General features: G+C 47.7%; 1 protein-coding gene across 2 annotated transcripts in view; it reads right to left on the reverse strand.

The window, feature by feature from the left end:
* The window catches only part of TNMD (tenomodulin), a 290,200-nt gene extending 271,618 nt beyond the window's left edge, over positions 1 to 18,582 (reverse strand). Inside the window, exons 1-2 of one of the 2 annotated variants that reach the window (XM_073642193.1) lie at positions 18,420 to 18,582; positions 17,999 to 18,193 (exon numbers count right to left, since the gene is read on the reverse strand). In XM_073642193.1, the coding sequence (XP_073498294.1) occupies positions 17,999 to 18,193; positions 18,420 to 18,461 (237 nt within the window). In that variant the 5' untranslated portion in view covers positions 18,462 to 18,582. The remainder of the gene's footprint in view (positions 1 to 17,998; positions 18,194 to 18,419) is intronic. The other variant, XM_073642194.1, reaches the window with a different exon arrangement.
* Positions 18,583 to 19,006: the final 424 nt, after the last annotated feature.

A 19,006-nucleotide genomic window follows, 5' to 3' on the forward strand; every position in this document is an offset into this window, starting at 1 on the left:
CACCTCATGATAAACTATTTGTTCCTGAGTAAGCTGTGTGTCATGACTTGGTCAAAGCTGGCCACCCGGGCATCAAGGGGACCTGTCACCTGTTGAGCAGAAAGTATTGGTGGCCGTCCTAGAGTAAGGATGTTGAAGCTTATGTTAAGGCATGTGAGATCTGTGCCACTTCTCCCTTTGCCCATTCCTGTACGTCCTTCATCTCACATTACCATGGACTTCTTTACGGATCTCCTTGACTCCATGGGTATGACTACTGTGTGGGTTATTGTTGGCCGATTTTCTAAACAATGCCATCTGGTTCCTTTGACTCAGTTGCTCAGTGTGCAGGACTTGGTAGATTTTTTCCTGGCTCAGGTGGTAAGATTGCATGGGGTTCCCATGAATATTGTGTCCGATCGTGGGTCCCAGTTTGTTTCCAGATTCTGAAGGGCTTTCTGTAAATGCCTCGGGTCAGAACTCTCATTTTCATCTGCATACCATCCTCAAACTAATAGACAAATGGAGCGAACTAACCAGTGTCTTGAGTCCTATCTAAGATGTTTTTGCTTGGATACTCAGCATGATTGGGGATCATACTTAGTCTTGGCAGAGTTTGCCCTAAACAATAGACACCACAAGGGTTTGGGGATGTCTCCCTTCTTCTGTAATCTAGGATTCCATCCTAGGTCCCCTTGTTTTGATGGAGGGGATGATGTACTTCCGGCGGTCTCTGCTACTATACACCGCCTCCGGAAGGTTTGGGTGAAGCCCGTATCCATCTCAAGAAAGCAGGAGAGAGCATGAAGAGGCAGTCTGAAAAGCGCTGTCAGCAAGGTTGCAAACTCAGAGTGGGGGACAGAGTTTGGGTGTCTACTAAAAATCTCAAAATTAAGGTACCATTTCCTAATCTCACACTCAGGTTTATAGGACCATTTCTCATTATCAATGTTGTTAATAAACTGGCTTTTCGGGAAGGTCTGCCTTCTTCTATGCGGGTTCCCAATGTTTTTCACAAGACATTATTGAAGGAGGTGGTTACTCCGCTTGTGACCCAGGATCCTCCTCCTCCTATTCTGGTTGATAATACTGAAGAATTTGAGATAGAAAGTATTGTGGACTCTCATAGAGTTCGGAACTCCATTCAGTATTTGATTCATTGGAAGGGGTATGGTCTTGAGGAGAGGTCCTGGGTCTTGAGAGGTAATATACATGCCAATCGTCTCATCGCTGAGTTCCATAAGAGGTTTCCGGACAAGGTGGGTGGTGAGGTGTCTCCTAGGGAGGGAGGTACTGTTACGAATCGTGGTTCTGTGCTCCCACCTGGGAATGGAGCAAGTCTGGTGCTACACTGCTTTGGTCGAAAGCGCCACCATTGTCCTAACCCTAGAGGTGAAGCTACTACGCATGCACGAAGACTGTCCCAATCTTGTGGATCATCGCGTTGTGGTCTTGTGGGAAGTTTGAGGACACAGGACGCTGTGTCTCTCACTGATTTCTCTGCCCAGGGAAGATGGAATGCTGTCTTCCCTGGTTGCCAGGAAACACAAGACGCTGTGGTGTCTGGTACTAAGCAGTGGTGGGAATATGTTCAGTCTGCTGCAGTATGTAGCAGGGAGTGGCTGTCTGGGGATGATTGGGAGGTAATCAACTCATCAATAATCCTGCTCCCTGCTCAGTCCTTTGCTGTTTATTGCAGTTCCCTAAGTGCTTGGTGGTGAGTGGTGCTAGCATTAGTCTTGCTATCTTTTCAGGAGTTTTCCAAATTTCTCTTCTGGTTTCACTTCCTGGGGTTCTTGCAGAGGTACTCACCTGGTCCTCGACTGGACACCAGCCGCTTCACCAAACGCCAGCTGTCTGGCGACAGTGGTCCTGGGAAGGGCTGCTAAAGTCCCCCTTCCATTTTCTGGATGCTGGGTGAAGAGTATTCCTGGCCCTCGAGGGCTTGCCTACCTGGGCAGCTTGTGCCAAGTGCGTCTATGGCTGCACCTTTGCTGATTTGGAGCCGGTGTTGCTGGGTCCCTCTGCACAGCGCATAAAAATTGTGACCAGGACTATATAAACAAGAGAAGACACATTGTAACAAGTCCAACATCTGTGCTAATGGGGTCAAAACTGCACTAACAAAAAAGATAAAGTGTAACAAGCCCAGCAGCTGTGTAAGCTACGCCAGGACTGTATTAACGATAGAAAATGACAATGTAACAAGCCCAGTGCCTGTGTGCGCAGGACTTAAAAACAATAAAAAGCACATTATAAGCAATACAGCAGCTGTGTGAGCGGGACGAAGATTGCTCTAATAACAGAAGAGGACAATGTAAGGACAGGTTTACATCAATTCAGTGCACTCCATTGCGTATTAAATAGCTGAAAAAATAAGTATTTTAACTGCGACCCCAACAGAGACTGATGGAACCATTCATTGTAGTGAACCTGACAGAATCACTGTGGAAACTGTCGACAGAAAACCTGACGTACTGTCTATGGAGACCACGGTATTATTATGAATCTAGCCTGGCAAACACAGAGGTTTTCAGTCTATAATGCAATATTCACATTAAGATACAGTAATTGATAAAACGTACAGAGTGAAGATTTCATGTAGCTACAGATACAAGTGTACAAAATATGAATCATCATCACCCTTACAAGAGTTGCAATGTATTCCTTCAGGACAGAACTGACATTTCTTCTCAATCTGTACCAAATTTAATCTCCGCATGAATTGGAAATGTGATAACTTTCCTGTATAATTTCTCTTTCAGACCTCGGTGCCTCATACTTTGTAATGTGGAGCTGCTTTCATGGAGCATGTCCACCTGCCAGGCCTTAATGGAAAAAGCAAAAGCAACGCAGTGTCCAGCGAGGTCGGTGAAGACACAACTGTGACACTTCAGCCCCAAGAAGAAATGCTCAAAATGTCAAAACAATCCAAGAAGAAAATAGACTCCAGCTGCAGAATGGGCACAACACGTTCCAAGACTTAAATACAAAGAATACAATGTATCACAACCTCCACTCTTTCAGAAAGTTTCCAAAACAATTTACCATACAATTTATGAAACTGGATACAGGATCAGATGCAGCAGAGCTTAATGGAAATGCAGAGGGTTTTGAAGTGTGTATGGATTGACATAAACTATATTGTGATTGTCAGTGTGTCGGGTGTAGTGTAGATCAGTGTGTCGGGTGTAGTGTAGATCAGTGTGTCGGGTGTAGTGTAGATCAGTGTGTCGGGTGTAGTGTAGATCAGCGTGTCGGGTGTAGTGTAGATCAGTGTGTCGGGTGTAGTGTAGATCAGTGTGTCGGGTGTAGTGTAGATCAGTGTGTCGGGTGTAGTGTAGATCAGTGTGTCAGGTGTAGTGTAGATCAGTGTGTCGGGTGTAGTGTAAATCAGTGTGTCGGGTGTAGCGTAGATCAGTGTGTCGGGTGTAGTGTAGATCATTGTGTCGGGTGTAGTGTAGATCTGTGTGTCGGGTGTAGTGTAGATCAGGGTGTAGTGTAGATCAGTGTGTTGGGTGTAGTGTAGATCAGTGTGTCGGGTGTAGTGTAGATCAGTGTGTTGGGTGTAGTGTAGATCAGTGGGTCATGTATAGTGTAGATCAGTGTGTCGGGTGTTGTGTAGATCAGCGTGTCGGGTGTAGTGTAGATCAGTGTGTCGGGTGTAGTGTAGATCAGTGTGTCGGGTGTAGTGTAAATCAGTGTGTCGGGTGTAGTGTAGATCAGTGTGTCGGGTGTAGTGTAGATCAGTGTGTCGGGTGTAGTGTAGATCAGTGTGTCAGGTGTAGAGTAAATCAGCGTGTTGGGTGTAGTGTAAATCAGTGTGTTGGGTGTAGTGTAGATCAGCGTGTCGGGTGTAGTGTAGATCAGTGTGTCAGGTGTAGAGTAAATCAGCGTGTTGGGTGTAGTGTAAATCAGTGTGTTGGGTGTAGTGTAGATCAGCATGTCGGGTGTAGTGTAGATCAGTGTGTTGGGTGTAGTGTAGATCAGTGTGTCGGGTGTAGTGTAGATCAGTGTGTTGGGTGTAGTGTAGATCAGTGGGTGATGTATAGTATAGATCAGTGTGTTGGGTGTTGTGTAGATCAGCGTGTCGGGTGTAGTGTAGATCAGTGTGTCGGGTGTAGTGTAGATCAGTGTGTCGGGTGTAGTGTAAATCAGTGTGTCGGGTGTAGTGTAGATCAGTGTGTCGGGTGTAGTGTAGATCAGTGTGTCGGGTGTAGTATAGATCAGTGTGTCGGGTGTAGTGTAGATCAGTGTGTTGGGTGTAGTGTAAATCAGTGTGTTGGGTGTAGTGTAGATCAGCGTGTCGGATGTAGTGTAGATCAGTGTGTCGGGTGTAGTGTAGATCTGTGTGTTAGGAGTAGTGTAGATCAGTGTGTCGGGTGTAGTGTAGATCAGTGTGTCGGGTGTAGTGTAGATCAGTGTGTTGGGTGTAGTGTAGCTCAGTGTGTCGGGTGTAGTGTAGATCAGTGTGGCGGGTGTAGTGTAGATCAGTGTGTCAGGTGTAGTGTAGATCAGTGTGTCAGGTGTAGAGTAAATCAGCGTGTTGGGTGTAGTGTAAATCAGTGTGTTGGGTGTAGTGTAGATCAGTGTGTCGGGTGTAGTGTAGATCAGTGTGTCGGGTGTAGTGTAGATCAGTGTGTCGGGTGTAGTGTAGATCAGTGTGTCAGGTGTAGAGTAAATCAGCGTGTTGGGTGTAGTGTAAATCAGTGTGTTGGGTGTAGTGTAGATCAGTGTGTCGGGTGTAGTGTAGATCAGTGTGTCGGGTGTAGTGTAGATCAGTGTGTCGGGTGTAGTGTAGATCAGTGTGTCGGGTGTAGTGTAGATCAGTGTGTCAGGTGTAGAGTAAATCAGCGTGTTGGGTGTAGTGTAAATCAGTGTGTTGGGTGTAGTGTAGATCAGCGTGTCGGGTGTAGTGTAGATCAGTGTGTCGGGTGTAGTGTAGATCTGTGTGTTAGGAGTAGTGTAGATCAGTGTGTCGGGTGTAGTGTAGATCAGTGTGTCGGGTGTAGTGTAGATCAGTGTGTTGGGTGTAGTGTAGCTCAGTGTGTCGGGTGTAGTGTAGATCAGTGTGTCGGGTGTAGTGTAGATCAGTGTGTCGGGTGTAGTGTAGATCAGTGTGTCGGGTGTAGTGTAGATCAGTGTGTCAGGTGTAGAGTAAATCAGCGTGTTGGGTGTAGTGTAAATCAGTGTGTTGGGTGTAGTGTAGATCAGTGTGTCGGGTGTAGTGTAGATCAGTGTGTCGGGTGTAGTGTAGATCAGTGTGTCGGGTGTAGTGTAGATCATTGTGTCGGGTGTAGTGTAGATCAGCGTCTCAGGTGTAGTGTAGATCAGTGTGTCAGGTGTAGTGTAGATCATTGTGTCGGGTGTAGTGTAGATCAGCGTGTCTGGTATACGTAGATCAGTGTGTCGGGTGTAGTGTAGATCATTGTGTCGGGTGTAGTGTAGATCAGTGTGTCAGGTGTAGTGTAGATCATTGTGTCGGGTGTAGTGTAGATCAGCGTGTCGGGTGTAGCGTAGATCAGTGTGTCGGGTGTAGTGTAGATCATTGTATCGGGTGTAGTGTAGATCAGCGTGTAGGGTGTAGCGTAGATCAGTGTGTCGGGTGTAGTGTAGATCATTGTGTCGGGTGTAGTGTAGATCAGTGTGTTGGGTGTAGTGTAGATCAGCGTGTCGGGTGTAGTGTAGATCAGCGTGTCGGGTGTAGCGTAGATCAGTGTGTCGTGTGTAGTGTAGATCATTGTGTCGGGTGTAGTGTAGATCTGTGTGTCGGGTGTAGTGTAGATCAGTGTGTCGGGTGTAGTGTAGATCTGTGTGTCGGGTGTAGTGTAGATCAGTGTGTTGGGTGTAGTGTAGATCAGAGTGTCAGGTGTAGAGTAAATCAGCGTGTTGGGTGTAGTGTAAATCAGTGTGTTGGGTGTAGTGTAGATCAGCGTGTCGGGTGTAGTGTAGATCAGTGTGTCGGGTGTAGTGTAGATCAGTGTGTCGGGTGTAGTGTAGATCAGTGTGTCGGGTGTAGTGTAGATCTGTGTGTCGGGTGTAGTGTAGATCAGTGTGTTGGGTGTAGTGTAGATCAGTGTGTCGGGTGTAGTGTAGATCAGTGTGTTGGGTGTAGTGTAGATCAGTGTGTCAGGTGTAGAGTAAATCAGCGTGTTGGGTGTAGTGTAAATCAGTATGTTGGGTGTAGTGTAGATCAGTGTGTAGTGTAGATCAGTGTGTCAGGTGTAGTGTAGATCAGTGTGTCGGGTGTAGTGTAGATCAGTGTGTCAGGTGTAGTGTAGATCAGCGTGTCGGGTGTAGTGTAGATCAGTGTGCAGTGTAGATCAGTGTGTCGGGTGTAGTGTAGATCAGTGTGTTGGGTGTCATGTAGATCAGTGTGTTGGGTGTAGTGTAGATCAGTGTGTTGGGTGTAGTGTAGATCAGTGTGTTGGGTGTAGTGTAGATCAGTGGGTCATGTATAGTGTAGATCAGTGTGTCGGGTGTAGTGTAGATCAGTGTGTCGGGTGTTGTGTAGATCAGTGTGTCGGGTGTAGTGTAGATCAGTGTGTTGGGTGTAGTGTAGATCAGTGTGTCGGGTGTAGTGTAGATCAGTGGGTCATGTATAGTGTAGATCAGTGTGTCGGGTGTAGTGTAGATCAGTGTGTCAGGTGTAGTGTAGATCAGTGTGTCAGGTGTAGAGTAAATCAGCGTGTTGGGTATAGTGTAGATCAGTGTGTTGGGTGTAGTGTAAATCAGTGTGTTGGGTGTAGTGTAGATCAGTGTGTCGGGTGTAGTGTAGATCAGTGTGTCGAGTGTAGTGTAGATCAGTGTGTCGGGTGTAGTGTAGATCAGCGTGTCAGGTGTAGTGTAGATCAGTGTGTCAGGTGTAGTGTAGATCATTGTGTCGGGTGTAGTGTAGATCAGCGTGTCGGGTGTAGCGTAGATCAGTGTGTCGGGTGTAGTGTAGATCATTGTGTCGGGTGTAGTGTAGATCAGTGTGTCGGGTGTAGTGTAGATCTGTGTGTCGGGTGTAGTGTAGATCAGTGTGTCGGGTGTAGTGTAGATCAGTGTCTCGGGTGTAGTGTAGATCAGTGTCTCGGGTGTAGTGTAGATCAGTGTCTCAGGTGTAGTGTAGATCAGTGTGTTGGGTGTAGTGTAGATCAGTGTGTCAGGTGTAGTGTAGATCAGTGTGTCAGGTGTAGTGTAGATCAGTGTGTCGGGTGTAGTGTAGATCAGTGTGTCGGGTGTAGTGTAGATCAGTGTGTCGGGTGTAGTGTAGATCAGCGTGTCGGGTGTAGTGTAGATCAGTGTGTCGGGTGTAGTGTAGATCAGCGTGTCGGGTGTAGTGTAGATCAGTGTGTCAGGTGTAGTGTAGATCAGTGTGTCAGGTGTAGTGTAGATCAGTGTGTCGGGTGTAGTGTAGATCAGCGTGTCGGGTGTAGTGTAGATCAGTGTGTCGGGTGTAGTGTAGATCAGCGTGTCGGGTGTAGTGTAGATCAGTGTGTCAGGTGTAGTGTAGATCAGTGTGTCGGGTGTAGTGTAGATCAGTGTGTCGGGTGTAGTGTAGATCAGTGTGTCAGGTGTAGTGTAGATCAGTGTGTCGGGTGTAGTGTAGATCAGTGTGTCGGGTGTAGTGTAGATCAGTGTGTCGGGTGTAGTGTAGATCAGTGTGTCGGGTGTAGTGTAGATCAGTGTGTCGGGTGTAGTGTAGATCAGTGTGTCGGGTGTAGTGTAGATCAGTGTGTCGGGTGTAGTGTAGATCAGTGTGTCGGGTGTAGTGTAGATCAGTGTGTCGGGTGTAGTGTAGATCAGTGTGTCGGGTGTAGTGTAGATCAGTGTGTCGGGTGTAGTGTAGATCAGTGTGTCGGGTGTAGTGTAGATCAGTGTGTCAGGTGTAGTGTAGATCAGTGTGTCGGGTGTAGTGTAGATCAGTGTGTCGGGTGTAGTGTAGATCAGTGTGTCGGGTGTAGTGTAGATCAGTGTGTCGGGTGTAGTGTAGATCAGTGTGTCGGGTGTAGTGTAGATCAGTGTGTCGGGTGTAGTGTAGATCAGTGTGTCGGGTGTAGTGTAGATCAGTGTCTCAGGTGTAGTGTAGATCAGTGTGTTGGGTGTAGTGTAGATCAGTGTGTCGGGTGTAGTGTAGATCAGTGTGTCAGGTGTAGTGTAGATCAGTGTGTCAGGTGTAGTGTAGATCAGTGTGTCGGGTGTAGTGTAGATCAGTGTGTCGGGTGTAGTGTAGATCAGTGTGTCGGGTGTAGTGTAGATCAGTGTGTCGGGTGTAGTGTAGATCAGCGTGTCGGGTGTAGTGTAGATCAGTGTGTCGGGTGTAGTGTAGATCAGCGTGTCGGGTGTAGTGTAGATCAGTGTGTCAGGTGTAGTGTAGATCAGTGTGTCGGGTGTAGTGTAGATCAGTGTGTCGGGTGTAGTGTAGATCAGCGTGTCGGGTGTAGTGTAGATCAGTGTGTCGGGTGTAGTGTAGATCAGCGTGTCGGGTGTAGTGTAGATCAGTGTGTCAGGTGTAGTGTAGATCAGTGTGTCGGGTGTAGTGTAGATCAGTGTGTCGGGTGTAGTGTAGATCAGTGTGTCGGGTGTAGTGTAGATCAGTGTGTCGGGTGTAGTGTAGATCAGTGTGTCGGGTGTAGTGTAGATCAGTGTGTCGGGTGTAGTGTAGATCAGTGTGTCGGGTGTAGTGTAGATCAGTGTGTCAGGTGTAGTGTAGATCAGTGTGTCGGGTGTAGTGTAGATCAGTGTGTCGGGTGTAGTGTAGATCAGTGTGTCGGGTGTAGTGTAGATCAGTGTGTCGGGTGTAGTGTAGATCAGTGTGTCGGGTGTAGTGTAGATCAGTGTGTCGGGTGTAGTGTAGATCAGTGTGTCGGGTGTAGTGTAGATCAGTGTGTCGGGTGTAGTGTAGATTACTGCATCGGGTGTAGTACAGATTACATTTGATGGTGTAGCAGAGGTAACAGTTTTCGATATGGTTAGATATCCTTAGAAGACGCTCGTCTCGCTTCCTTTACCAGCACAGAGTGATTGGCAGCTTTTCCCTTTCGTACACTTGCACAGTGCTGCCCATCATTGTGTATGTGCACAGTGAGGATTTACAGACATTTCGCTTTCTTTAAAAGCCGCCTTAAAACAATTCATAAAGTACAAACAAAAGTATAAAATGGCAAAATCAGATCTTCTGCAACTGCTGATTCTGCTCTGATAAAATAACTGCAATTATTGGGAAAATATTATCACACTCTGGTAAATGCTGCACATGACAGCAGATGTTAGTGCAGAGGAACAGATATATACAGTATCTATATATATATATAATCGTCTTATCCCATCTGTCTGTCTGTCTTTCTGTCTGTCTGTCCTGGAAATCTATATATATAATTGTCTTATCCCGTCTGTCTGTCTGTCTGTCTGTCTTTCTGTCTGTCTGTCCTGGAAATCCCGCGTCGCTCATTGGTCCGGCAGCAACCAATCAGCGCTTCGGGATTTCTGAAAAAAGATGGCGGCCGTTAGCGGCTCATCTGCGGGACGGAGCTCAGCGGCGAAGCAGCCGGGAGATGACCGGCGCGAGGCGCTCATCCCCCGGCCGGTACCAGCAGAAGGACCTCGACCGCCGGACCCATCTGCGGGACGGAGATGCAGCCGGGAGATGAGCGGCCCGAGGCGCTCATCTCCCGGCCGGTAGCAGCGGAAGGACCGCCGGCGTCACTGACCTCCATGCAGAAGGGAGGACCGGGGAGCAGCGCTGCGGGTCCGGATACTTCTGCTGCGAGCGCCCGCTCATGTCCTGGGTTCTCGCAGCAGAAGTACTCGCACAGGCAGTGCCGCTCCCCGGTCCTCACCAAGACGATTCGATGATTGGTCGCGGTCTTCGGACCCGACCAATCACTGATCTTACCGCAAAAGTTAAACACCGCTGTGCTGATTGGTCGCGGACGCTGCCCGCAACCAATCACCGATTTGGGCGCCACATTTAAATATCGGCCGCGACCAATCACCAATCTTGGCTCCACATTTAAACACCGCTGTGCTGATTGGTCGCCGACGCCGGGCGCGACCAATCACCGATTTTGGCGCCACATTTAAATAGCGTCCGCGACCAATCAGCACAGCGGTGTTTAAATGTGGAGCCAAGATCGGTGATTGGTCGCGGCCGATATTTAAATTTGGCGCCAAAATCGATGATTGGTCGCGGGCAGCGTCTGCGACCAATCAGTACAGTAGTGTTTAACTTTTGTGGCAAGATCAGTGATTGGTCGCGGGCCAAGACCGCGACCAATCACCAATTTGGGCGCAACATTTAAATAGCGGCCGCGACCAATTGGATGTCAGCGCCGCTCCCCGGTCCTCCCTTCACACCCTAGCCGAATGGATGTCAGCAGCGCTGCCTGTGCGGATACTTCCGCTGCGAGAACCCGGGACATGAGCGACTGCTCGCAGCAGAAGTATCCCGACCCGCAGCGCCGCTCCCCGGTCCTCCCTCGACACCCTAGCCGCTGATCTCCCCACAGTATCCGCATGGTGTTACAAAGGTCCTGCCCCGACCAATCATCGATATGGGCGGCAAATTTAAACACCGCTGTGCTGATTGGTCGTGGACGCTATTTAAATGTGGCGCCAAAATCGGTGATTGGTCGCGGCCGATATTTAAATTTGGCGCCTAAATCGGTGATTGGTCGCGGGCAGCGCCTGCGACCAATCAGCGATTTTTAACACAAATGTCCGGACCTTTGTAACACCATGCGGATACTGTGGGGACATCAGCGGCTAGCGTGTCAAGGGAGGACCGGGGAGCGGCGCTGCGGGTCGGGATACTTGTGCTGCGAGCAGTCGCTCATGTCCCGGCTTCTCGCAGCGGAATTATCCGCACAGGCAGCGGCGCTCCCCGGTCCTCACCAATACGATTTGCAGATTGGTCGCGCTCTCCGCCCGCGACCAATCAGTGATCTTGGCGCTAAAGTTAAACAACGCTCTGCTGATTGGTCGCGGCTGCTGCCTGCGACCAATCACCGATTTGGGCGCCACATTTAAATAGCGCCCGCGACCAATCACCGATCTTGGCGCCAAATTTAAACAACGCTCTGCTGATTGGTCACGGACGGCAGCCGCGACCAATCAGCGAGATTGGCGCCAAATTTAAACAACGCTCTGCTGATTGGTTGCGGCCACCAGCCGACCGCGACCAATCAGCGAGATTGGTGCCTAATTTAAACAGCGCTATGATCTCCCGACGGCAAGTGTGAACGGAGGACCGAGGAGCGGTGCCGCCGGTCGGTATGCTTCTGCTGCGAGCAGCCGCTCATCTCCCAGCTGCTCGCAGCGGAAGTACCCGCACAGGCAGCGCCGCTCCCCGGTCTTCACTAATACGACGCTGATTGGTTGCGGCCGCCAGCCCCGACCAATCATCGATATGGGCGGCAAATTTAAACCCCGCTCTGCTGATTGGTCGCGGTGGCCGGCTCCGACCAATCAGCGATTTTGGTGGCAAATTGAAACACCGCTCTGCTGATTGGTCGCTACCACCAGCCGCGACCAATCAGCAATTTTGGTGCCAAATGTAAACAACGCTCTGCTGATTGGTCGTGGACGCCAGCCGCGACCAATCAGCGAGATTGGCGCCAAATTTAAACAACGCTCTGTTGATTGGTCGTGGTCGGCGGCCGCGAACAATCAGCGATTTTGGCGCCAAATGTAAACCTCGCTCTACTGATTAGTCGCAACCACAGGCCGTGACCAATCAGCGATATTGGCGCCAAATTTAAATCCCCCTCGCTGATTGGTCGCGGTGGCCGGCCGCGACCAATCAGCGATATTGGCGCCATATTTAAACACTGCTCTGCTCATTGGTCGGGGTTACCGGTCACGAATAACCAGCATTATTGGCGACAAATTTAAACACCGCTCTGCTGATTGGTCTCGACCGCCGGCCGCAAACAATCAGCATTATTGCCGCCAAATTTAAACCCCGCTCTGCTGATGGGTCGCGTTCGCTGGCCCGTGACCAATCACCATTATTGGCGCCAAATTTAAACCCCGCTCTGCTGATTAGTCGCGACCGCCAGCCGTGACCAATCTGTGATATAGGCGCCAAATTTTAACACCACTTTGCTGATTGGTCGCGGTTGCTGGCCTCGACCAATCAGTGATTTTGGCGCCAAATGTAAACACCGTTCTGCTGCTTGCGCCCGGTCTAGAATACCTGATGCGTTAGAATCGGACCACCATCTAGTCTATAAATATAATCGTCTTATCACGTCTGTCTGTCTTTCTGTCTGTCTGTCTGTCTGTCCAGGAAATCCCGCATCGCTGATTGGTCCGGCCGCGGCCAATCAGCGACGCGGGATTTGAGAAAAAGATGGCGGCCGTTAGCGGCTCATCTGCAGGACGGAGGTCAGCGGCGATGCAGCGGGGAGATGACCGGCGCTAGCCGCTCATCTCCCCGCTGCTGGCAGCACAAGTACCCCGACAGGCGGCGCCGCTCACCTCCATGCGGCAAGTGTGAAGGGAGGGACGGCCCGGTCCTCAGTAATACTGTTCGCTGATTGGTCGTGGCCGCGACCAATCAGCGATTTTAGAGCCAAATTTAAACACCGCTCTGCTGATTGCGCCCGGTCGGCCGCATACATATTCTAGAATACCCGATGCGTTAGAATCGGGCCACCATCTAGTATGTAGATAATAGGACATTGTTTTGCTCACCGCTTCCAGAGCCGCCACTAGTCCTCCATCCTCTGTACCTTCCTCCACCCATTGTATCCTACACACTCTGTTTCCTCCATTCGTTGTGCCTGCAATCTTGTTTCCACCACACTCTGTGCCCACCATCTATGTGTAGTTAATCCTCTGTCCCACCACCCTCTATGACCTCTGCCCTCTGTGCCCCCCACCCTCTGTTCCCTCCACCCTCTATGACCTCTGTCGTCTGTGCCCTCCACCCTCTGTTCCCTCCACCCTATGTACCCTCCATCCTATTTGCCCTCCACCCAATGTGCCCTCCACCCAATGTGTCCTCCATACTCTGTGCCCATCACTCTATGTGCCTTCCATCTTATGTGCCCTCCATCCTATTTACCCTCCATCCTATGTGCCCTTCACCCTATGTGCCCTCCATACTCTTTGCCCTCCACCCTATGTGCCCTCCACGCCCTGTGCCCCCACCCTATGTGCCCATCACCATATGTGCCCTCCACACTATGTGCCCTCCACCCTATGTTCCCTTCATACTATGTGCCCTCCATACGCTGTGCCCTCCACCCTATGTGCCCTCCACACTTTGCACCCGTCATACTACGTGCCCTTCATACTATGTGCCCTCCATACTCTGTGCCCTCCACCCTATGTGCCTTCCACCCTCTGTGCCAATCACCCTATGTGCCCTCCACCCTATGTGCCCTCCACACTTTGTGCCCTCTACACTCTGTGCCTTCCACCCTCTGTGCCCATCACCCTTTGTGCCCTCCACCCTATGTGCCCTCCACACTTTGTGCCCTCCACACTCTGTGCCTTCCACCCTCTGTGCCCATCACCCTATGTGCCCTCCACCCTATGTGCCCTCCACCCTATGTGCCCATCACCCTATGTGCCCTCCACCCTTTGTGCCCATCACCCTATGTGCCCTCCACCCTATGTGCCCTCCACCCTATGTGCCCTCCATACTCTATGCCCTCCACCCTTTGTGCCCTCCACCCTATGTGCCCTCCATCCTATGTGCCCTCCACACTATATCCCCTCCACCCTATGTGCCCTCCACCCTATGTGCCTTCCACCCTATGTGCCCTCCACACTTTGTGCCCTCCACCCTATGTGCCCTCCACCCCATGTGCCTTCCACCCTATGTGCCCTCCACACTTTGTGCCTTCCATCTTATGTGGCCTCCACCGTATGTGCCCATCACCCTATGTGCCCTCCACCCTATGTGCCCTCCACTTTATGTGCCCTCCACCCTATGTGCCCTCCACCCTATGTGCCCTCCACCTTATGTGCCCTCCACCCTTTGTGTCCTCCACCCTATGCACCCTCCACACTCTGTCTCCTCCACCCTCTGTGCCCATCGCCCTATGCACCCTCCACACTTTGTGCCCTCCACCCTATGCACCCTCCACACTTTGTCCCTTCCACCCTCTGTGTCTTCTAGCATCTTTACCCACCGTTCCCATTTTGGTCCTCTAGTCCGATCAGCACGTGACAATTATTTTTACAGGTGCATTCAAGGAGATGCCAAGATTAGAAAAAGTCTTTTTTTTTGTTGTTGCAGAAACGGCTCCACGTCTGCCCTCAGTCTGTGTCTGGTATTGCGGCACTTTGTGTCTGGTATTGTGGCACACCCTGGCTTGGCTGCAGCATCATACATGTCCCATACACCAGAGTGGCGCTGTTCATAGGGACAAAAAACAATGGTTCATATTTCTAATCCTGGAGATTCCTTCAGTTATACCCACCCTGTGCCCAGAGAATGCCAGCCCTGCAACCAAGCAGCAGGAAGACGGTTATTCCTTTAGCAGTCTAGACACTTTGGTATCTGTGTAATACAACTTCTGCCAAGCCAGTAACTTCAGCCGCAAGTATTTGTATTAAATGCAGAATTAAGAGACTGAAAGCAACCGAGCTGAACATTTGGAGAAATATTTGGCACAAAGACGAACCCACAAATGTTTCAGGCTCTAAGGTCTTCCTTGCAAACGTTGGATTTCATATTGGCAGTGTATTTCTGTCTACACCCCACCTGGCACCGGCTCTGCAGAAAAGGTGGACCCCCACATACAAGGGCAGAGCAAAAAGAGGTGCATATGTCGCACTGTAAAATAAGGCCACGATTGTGGATGTTATTATGAGCTGAGTTTGTAATTTGGCTTGAAGACCTGATTAGGTGCCAGCCGTGAGCTCGCTGAATATTGTGTTGGTAGGATGGAAGAGGAGAGCCACCAGGTAGCTGCCCTGTAAGTCAACATCGGACCTATTAGCACTGGAGGTACAGATCTCGTCCTTCTGGGTGAGAGCTCATTTATATACTTTTTGTTCTCCAAGGAGCATTTAAAATGTCCCATCACAATTTAATGGATTTTCATGATCTGCATTAATGGCCTCTCGCTGAGAAAGCAAATACCCTGCTCTCTTCTCACAAGGAGCAAGGACTCCAGAGCTCCAAACAGATGTCTACAGATGATCGTCTCCGGTCTGCCTGCTGTCCTAGTCCTGTTTCAAGGCTCTTTAAATGCATTTCTCAAGGTGTCTCCAGGAGCTCCCTGCTCCTCTGCCTCCCAGCTCCCTGCTTGCCAAGGGGCGGTGTGCTGCTGTTTGAGAGACAGTTCGGACCAGCGGCATCCTCGTTCTGCCGTCTAGAAATCAGCACTTTATAACACTGCAAACAAAGACAACTTTGCTTCTGCAGCATTGAAGGAGCAGAATCACATTAAAGCTGACCGGATCAGAAGCTTGCAGTGAGCACAGCCCCAGAGCAGCACTTGCAATATCTATAGGAAAGAGCTTGTAAGCACTGGACATATTCAGTCACTGCTGATAGACAGCTGAGATCGCCGATAACCTAAGTAACGAGCAGTAAATAAACTAAAAATCACTCTGTTCTTGAGAACGGAAAAGATCATAGAATCCTAGAATCCTAGAATGTTCGAGTTGGAGGGGACCTCCGGGGTCCTAGTGTCCAACCCCCCGGCTCAATGCAGGAATCACGAAATCATCTCAATACAGTCCTGCTCATCGTTATTGGCACCCATGAAGTTTAGGTACATAATGTGGAAAAATAGAAAAGCCTAAAGCTGCAGTCACTGGTATCGGAACTCTTTGCAGTAATTTACTAGGGAAACACATTTTGACTCTCCTGTGGTAAATCACAAAAGAGATTCTCCTGTGAATCCCCGACTGGGATTGTATGAGTTTACTCATTTCCTAGAATGTAACTAATGTGCACCAATGGCCAGGGTCTGGTAGCTGGGCTCCATGGAAAAAAAAAGCTGTACACTATATAAGATAAAAGCTCTCATTGCAGGAGAATGACAGCAGATATATATAAAGGGTCATATGTTGACCTGCATGATATCTAGATATAAGTGGCGCTACAAATATTGATTTCTTCCTTCTGGAGAAGAGTTCATTTGCATTCTTGTTCCTCAGGTCTCATTGCCTGTAAGACCCGCTACAAGTCCATAAGGACAACCATTGCCCTGTGGATGTAAGTGCAGACCTTATAATATGTGGATATGTCAGAAGACAATATCTTACATAGTAAATCCTACCATTATGTAATGGTTAGATCTCATCTCTTACAGCTGATAAAAGATCTAAAAAATGCAAGACTGCGTGAAAAAATGATATGACCTGAAATATTTTAGAAAACTTGCTTTGTTGGTAATTTGGAGAAGCGCAAATCTCAGATCTGTATCCTCCAGAGAAGTCAGTCTGCTCCTTACACATCCGTCTTTACAGGCTCAATTGTTTCTATTCACTGGCGGCAAATTCAGTACTTTTATTCTTAAATCAGCAAATCTATTCTCATCTTTCATCAGCAAACGATAGACGGCTGAAGAAAGTCACATTTGGGATGCAGCAGATATTAATCATTCCTGTAGCAGAATGGGGCTATTCCCTCCAAAAAAAATCACAATGAAAGAAGATGAGCAATTAAAGCATTTCCATTTGTGGAGCAGTGATTTAAATTTAGGGTTTTATCAGATCTACTGTAAAGCTGCTACAAATATAAGGCTTGTATAATCCCATGTCACTGCCTGCCACCACTAGAGGGAGCTCAGGAGCTGATTGCATACATTTACACATAAGTGACTAGCTCAGTGTGCGCCCCCTTGTGGTCAGCTCCATTCAGTGGGTGATTGCACAAAATGTGATCCTGCATTTAATATTTTCTGTAATGGGTGCAATAACACTAGCTTCTCATTACTGAATCTAGTGCATGCGGTGGGGACAGGTAGAGTATGCTGACTTACGTGGCACTTCACGTTCAGTTTTCCACAAGCTCCTGGCAGGATAATGGACGCGTCTGGTAAAGACATTGATGACACTGGAGGCAGCAGCTAATGGGAACTGCCTGCACAACTAGGAGAGGATATTTCAGCCATAAAACTTTACAGGGTCATTTTACTGGAACATTTCTCACCAGTTTAAACTTCTCTTCATTTCTCAAGACGTTTGGAGAATTTTAAATGTCAGGTTTGTAATTGTTTCAATGTTTCAGGAGGAGAAAGCAAGAAAATAAACTATGTCTATTTATCCATGTGTCACATCAGCAACTGCTGAAGACGAGCTATAGGGTGTGGAGATCGCAGAGGTCCCCAAACGATGGAGCCAAGGGGCCCAACGGTCCCTCCTGCCACATAGGAAGACCCAGTATTGGTGGACTGGTGCCCTAAACATTGTATCTCTGTTCGACTGGAAACCCTTCCAAGAAGAAAGTTTTATAGACTTCTGTAATTGATGATTGAAAGAAATATATATATATATATATATATATATAGATATATAGATAGATATATAGACATAGATAGATATAGATATATATATATATATAGATATATATACATATATATATAAAGAAAAATCATTTTCAGTTTGTATTTCCAGTGATATATTTCTGACTCGCGGTGCAGATTTCCACCATTGTTGCAACTAGATTGTATAGAATTAGAAAACTATGTCTGCTTTCTGACAAAAACAGCGCCACATATGTCATCAGAATATAAGTTGTATAGCAGCTAAATCCCATTCCATCAAATGAAGCTGAGCTGCAATACCAGATGTAACCCATAAAGAAGAGTGGCGCTATTTTTTGGAAAATCTACTGAATCACTACTAATTGCTATTAGCTATAAGCATTTCATGTGGCAGAATGTGGTGTTCCTGCAGGGCACCAGGAAAGGTATTCATTACAGCATGCAACGTGAAAAATTCCAGAGAGCCCCAAAGATTTCACACCCCCCATATTACGTACATGCAGTAAACGTAGTAATGCAATATTATCAAATAGCGACAATAATAAATGAATAATCTGATGCATAAAAAATAAGCACACCCTATAAGCAGCAATCTCCTGTATTCCTTCACTCAGCCGCCACAAATCATCTGTTACCTTTTCTGGCATTTGCTTCCAGAGATCTTTCATAAAAAATAGCAGCACAAGGAGTGATACGATGACAAGTAAGCAGACGGATATTGCCAGAATTGCACATTTCTTGAAATGCCTTTTTCTGGGTTTTGAGATTTCTCCCTTTAAAAAAATAAATAAAATATGATCAAATAAAAATAAAACTTTTACAAATGCAAAAAGAAAAAAAAGTTATCCACCTCTGCTAATGTTGAGACATTGAAACAATATTGTTCCATCAATGAAACCCTAATGAATACAATAAATTTTAAATAAAAAAAGATACAAGATATTTATATAAAAAAAAGCACTTAATTATAAAAATTAATTATGATTCCAATCCACTTACATTTTGCAGACCGCTCTCCCCCAGATTTTCGTCTTTCTTCATATTTACTATTAAATTTGCAGGGCAGAAATAAATGGGAAAGCAGTAGCTGCTATTGTGAAATTGAGACTGACTGGTCCGGTACCACAGGAGGGGAATAGTATTTGAGTTATTTCAGTGACTTAATGATCTGCCATTCCAGACTTTTTTTTTCTAGGGGTGTAATTTTCTTCTGCATAGGAAAATTCATGAATTTATAACACATGTATATACTGGGGGGGACAGATACGCTCCAAATACACAATAGAGATTTTTGGACAGAATCATAAAACACATGCAAACAATTTTACATTTTCAGAATTCATGTATACATTTTTTTATTGTTATATTGTTTGTTATTAGCAGCAAACATTTCTAAGTTGATGTTTTTTTTCATCCGAGTAGTTGGACGCTGCATTGTATTTTTAATGGGTCAAAATGGCATAAAACTAGAGCTAATCACCTCCCTTATCCTCCGCCGCTGCTGTCCAATTTCCCACCAGTCTCTACCTCCTTCTGGGACGTCTACACACGGACACATGGGACAATCTGCAGCCAATCAGTGGCTG

This window comes from Phyllobates terribilis, unplaced genomic scaffold (genome assembly GCF_046119375.1).
Source record: "Phyllobates terribilis strain yellow unplaced genomic scaffold, ASM4611937v1 Scaffold_7__3_contigs__length_470593459, whole genome shotgun sequence".
In the NCBI taxonomy this organism is placed as follows: Eukaryota; Metazoa; Chordata; class Amphibia; order Anura; family Dendrobatidae; genus Phyllobates; species Phyllobates terribilis.